Source organism: Aptenodytes forsteri, unplaced genomic scaffold (genome assembly GCF_000699145.1).
Source record: "Aptenodytes forsteri isolate BGI_AS27 unplaced genomic scaffold, ASM69914v1 Scaffold112, whole genome shotgun sequence".
NCBI lineage: Eukaryota > Metazoa > Chordata > Aves > Sphenisciformes > Spheniscidae > Aptenodytes > Aptenodytes forsteri.
Window position 1 is genome coordinate 848,176 of NW_008794883.1, and position 5,061 is coordinate 853,236.

At 41.1% G+C, this 5,061-nt stretch overlaps 1 protein-coding gene across 1 annotated transcript in view; it reads right to left on the bottom strand.

Moving 5' to 3' along the window:
• MALT1 (MALT1 paracaspase) overlaps positions 1-5,061 on the bottom strand; it is a 42,159-nt gene that overhangs the window by 35,421 nt on the left and 1,677 nt on the right. Inside the window, exon 2 of the mRNA XM_019470866.1 lies at positions 3,472-3,638. Within this exon, the coding sequence (XP_019326411.1) occupies positions 3,472-3,638 (167 nt within the window). The remainder of the gene's footprint in view (positions 1-3,471; positions 3,639-5,061) is intronic.

The following is a 5,061-nucleotide window of genomic DNA, read 5'->3' on the forward strand; positions in this document are numbered from 1 at the left end:
CCCAATGCCCAGCCAGTCCCCGAGCAGTGGTCACCATCCCCCGACCAGCTTTCCCGCAGTTTATATACTGAGCATGACGTCCCATGGTATGGAATGTCCCTTTGGTCAGTTTGGGTCAGCTGTCCTGGCTGTGCCCCCTCCCAGCTTCTTGTGCACCTCCAGCCTTCTCAGTCGGTAGAGCATGGGAAACTGAAAAGTCCTTGGCTAGTGTAAGCATTACCTAGCAACAACTAAAACATCGGTGTGTTATCAACTTTGTTCTTGTCCTAAATCCAAAACACAGCACTGTACCAGCTACTAAGAAGGAAATTAACTCTATCCCTGCCGAAACCAGGACAATACCCTAGCCCTGAAGATCGCTACCTCAGTTCCTCATTTAACACTTCCTCCACTGTTTTTCATAGTTAAAGGGAGTGTGTTAAATACAGTTTTTGAGCATCACAATCACCTAACATTAGCCAAGACAAACAGGAATTATATTATTTTAATTTAAAGGACAGAAAAATTAAGAATACTTGCTCCTTCCAAAGACTTCCGCTTTTTTTTTTTTTTTAATCTCTCCTGATTTGCATCACTAACATCTCTTAAGAAAGTAGCTGAGAAAAATGAATTCTCTGAAAGATTTGTATTTTGCGCTCCTTGGAAGTATTACAAACAAGTTCTAACAAAACTGATTCATAATTTCTTCACAGTTTCATTTATTTTCCTGCAATTCATTCAGCACTATACAGCTACTTCCTGCAAGCATCACAGAATTTAATGGGTCAAAAAGAAAACCTTCTGGCTCAATTTTGTGAATGATTACAAAGATACACAAATATTTCTCCAATTTTCCTTGGAAAACGCAAAGCTCGAGTTTTATCATTGAGGATGGCAAACTGACATTTATGGTTACCAGACTTTGAAACATGCAGTGCAAATTAAGCACTCATAATCTTAAGAATGTAACAGTTGGATTATAGTTAACTTACACACTGGTAAACATTTTCAGTCATTTGTGCAAAATCGGCCTCAATTACTCACATTCAGATTGAAGTGCCTAAAGTGCTGCAGTAAGAAACCTGCCTGCAGAGGAAAAACACCTCTTTGCTCTTGTTTCAATCACCACAACTCAATGAGGTTGCACAAGGACTAGACTGTAATACCACGAATTGCATATTAAGCCTTTTTTCCTTCTTAGCCTGAGAGAAAGCTCTTCGCATTTCATTCATTTCCAGCAAGTTCACAACATGACAAGATAAAAAAAGGGAAGAAAAGGGACAGAGAGGTGACCCAAGGAACAAGATGCCTGCGCTTTCTCACTACTAAAAAGGAGAAGTTTTAAAGTTATCATCACTACTATTTTGTGTCTTTATAGAAAGAAGATCTTCTATGGAGTTAATGTAATGTGACAGGCAAGCCTCTAAGCTCTGAGAGACAAGTTCTGGAACTTTGTTCTGGGAGTCTATGATTCTCCAAGAGATCCTTTGTATTGCTGCAAACAAAGTGATGTCCCAGCTTGTAACAATACATCTCTGCCATAAAGGTACTGAGGTAGTATCACTGCCAAAACAGACCATTAAGCGGCATCAAAACTGTACACTCATTAACCAGCACACTCGTAGGCTCACAAAGGTTTGTGTCTTTTTAACTGCATCAGCTAAGCTGGTAGAAAACAGTCTAACAAACCAGTATGACACCTATAGAGGTCTTACAGTAAACAATCCCTTTCCTAAAGGAACTTGAGCAACACTTAAGCTCTTTTTGGTATATTAGAACAAGTGGGCAGTAACGAATTTGTACTTTGACTTCAAATATCAACGACCCCGAACATCTAAATAAACTCACTGCAAATATCAGGGCCTACCACTTCTTTTTAAATAGTTTAAAATTCTTTTTGACCTAAACTTTCTTCAAATACCCTTTGCTTTGGTTTATCTTAGTTCCAGTTTCTCAGTCTCTATGAAGCTACCCAGTCCTCCTTAGAGGAGGCTGACTCCGTTCTATTACAGATCATACTGTTCTGCAAAAGATTCATTTATAACAAGATCATCTCTGCAGTTCCAAGGGGTCTTGACAAAAGTCTACTTATTGGCTTGTTCTCCTCAATACAAAGATATCTTGGCTATCTAGCCAGTTCCCTAATTGACACCACTATCTCACAATTCTGCTATGTAGCACGTTCCTGTTTTATCCAGGATTTAGTCTTCATTACATATTTCAAAATGTAACTTGACTGATAGCCACACAAAAATCCTCAATTCAACGGTGATGATACTTGAGATGATCACAGATCAAGCAAGCACAACATTCTGACTCTGTGCAGGCACTCTGCAGTACAAACGTGAACCAGGACCATTCTTGTTTTCAGTACTCCCCCAGTAACCACCATACAGAGAACAATAAAAAGGAACAAGCATTCATAGTGCAGGACAGCATACTACTGCCTATGCTTCCACCTCAACTTTTGCCCCTGTGAGCGCAATCCACTCACACTGATAGAACATCAGTTCCCCTCTCCCTGCCAAGCCTACAGTGGTATACTTCAGCTAGGCTAAGTTATCATGTAACTCAATCACACCTCATTCAACACACCATGGTCCTCCTAGTACAGTAAGAAGCAGCAGCCTTAACTAGATGAAACGGCTGCAAAGCATTGCTATAATTTACTTGAAAAATTCCAAGGTTGTCTTAACAATGGTTCTCAGCCCATGGCTTCTTTTCTCACACTGTCCAAAGAATAGGACAGCTATCAGTACAGCAAGGAGCTTGCTAGTCTCATTTCCACTCCCTGCTCTGAAAAGAAGCTTTCGCAACCTCCTAGTAGGCTGAATTTCACCACATCCTGAAGGAGGAGGACATAAAAAAAAGGCCCTGGTTTTGTACTATAGCAAGAAGCACTTGGTCTACATGGTCTTACCTGTGCATTCCCTTGCGTTGCCCCACTTCCTAGACTTTTTGTGAAGAAGCAAGCTGAATGTGTTAGCAGAAAATAATCTAGTTCTATCTAAAGTTAGTCTGTTTTTCTGTCCAATTAGCAAGTTGGACGGGATCCAATATGCACCAGAAGTGGCACTAATTGGACCCTTCCCCTTCAATTAGGGTAAGCTATGAAATGCAGTTAACAAAACCTGTAGCCCAAACAGATGGCTGGCAATACTACTTGTCTTTCTAACTCAACCATTTCAGTTCTATAAGCATCTCCCAAAAGCATAGTTTGATACAGAACCCAAGTCAGCAGAGGGAATGACAGCACCTGTCATATCCATGCAGCCAAGTCCAAGTCTACAACAATACTGCATTAAGCCTGCTTATCTACTTGGCTTACTTTTAATCTCAGAATCATATGAGCCAATTACTGTGGTAATCACATGAATGCCAGTTACTAGAATCCAAACAGTAAAGATGTTTTTACCTACTGTAGAAAACAAATACTTCAGTGTTTCCAGTGTAGAACATACAGTTGCAGTGAAAGCACAAACCAGAACTGACCTGAATGGCTGAGACACTGGAGAGCCTCTGTATGCTCCAGGGCCTGCAAGAACTCCACAAGCTCCACCACAGTGCAACCCCGATCTCCCAGTAGTTTCAGGAGACTCCAGCTGGGACTTCCTTCTGGCTCCAGCACTTTGAGGGAACACTGCTCTAAATCGAGAGGGCTACAAAATAATATGAGAAAGTCATGGCATAGACCTTCTTACTACTTTCTCCTTAGAAAGGAGCTGAGTTAAAAATCACTCGTAGACAAACAAAAAGATTTAAAAAAATAATAGAGATGGGAAATTCCTAGATGATTTGGACATATTTGCAGTTTTTCCTTCAAGTTTCAGGAGTTCAGAGATTATACAGTGACACCTCCACAGACAGAAAGTGGTATTAGTGAGCTGCATGCTACAAAACAAGAGATGCTTGTACCTAACAATTCTGACCAAACGTATTAAGAAATCTTCTAATTTTCACTTCTTAAAGTTTCAGCAGAAAAACAAGTACAGCACCTTTCATTTTCATGTGCCTAATCCAGAAGCGGTAAAGAGTGAGTCAGAATCTAACTTGAAAGTCCAGGAAGACTTTGATTTTCAGAGTAGTTGTTAAAACAAGTGACTGCTGCAGCTTAACTGATACGCACATCTACTGCTACAGTGCAGTTAACTGCTCCAATAAATTTATCTCCAAGTATAAACAGGAATAGTTTTAAATTCTGGTGTTAAGTCTTCATGTGCTTTCAATCGCAGCAGATTAAAATAACACAGATAATAAGGAAATGAATACAGCTATGGAAAGGGAATGCAAGTTTAGCTATTCCCACTGAAAAGATTCATCGATGTTTCTTTCATTAAATCACAATGCCATGCAAACCTGGAGATATTTTCACTTATGAAGTAGACCTTCATAGTATTTTACCGGATAATACAGAAAACCAAACATAGCCACAGGCCCTACAGAGGGGTCATATTGTAGTCCTAAAGTTCTATTTCCCTATATTAATAAATATAGTCATAATAGAGAAAAGGACACATCTTCATAATGTACATTCAGTGCTGCACTTGAAATGCCTCATTTTTTTGAGATCCTACCCGCTGAAAAAAATCTTGAAAAGTAGAGAATGTGACCTAGGAAGAAAGAGTTGAAGAAAATGAATGTCTTTGCCCTCACATAGACAAGAGGAGCTACAGGGAACAGTCAACAAACATTTTCCATGTTCCCTGTCTAGGGCAAGCAGTTGGCTGCGTTCGTGCTGAGGAAAGGCGGGTGAGGTACAAGGGGATGCTTTCCAACTACAAAGGTGGCAAAGCAAAAAAACACACTACTTGCACCCTGTTACTTCTTCACCGGAAGCCTTCACGTGGGACTAAGCAAACACCTCCTAGAGATGAGCTATGTGTCCTCGATCCCATCTGCCCCAGCACAGGGGCTTCTGTTAGGGGATGCTCCTTTCCTTTGTACAATGAAGACACGGTCCCGTGTGCTTTCAGCAACGGATGAGCTAGAGCGCGGCCTCAGGGAAGGCTCCGGGAGGGACCCTGCGGCCGGCGCGTCCCCTACCCTCGACCCCGCGGTGGCACCACGGCCTCAGCCTTCGCT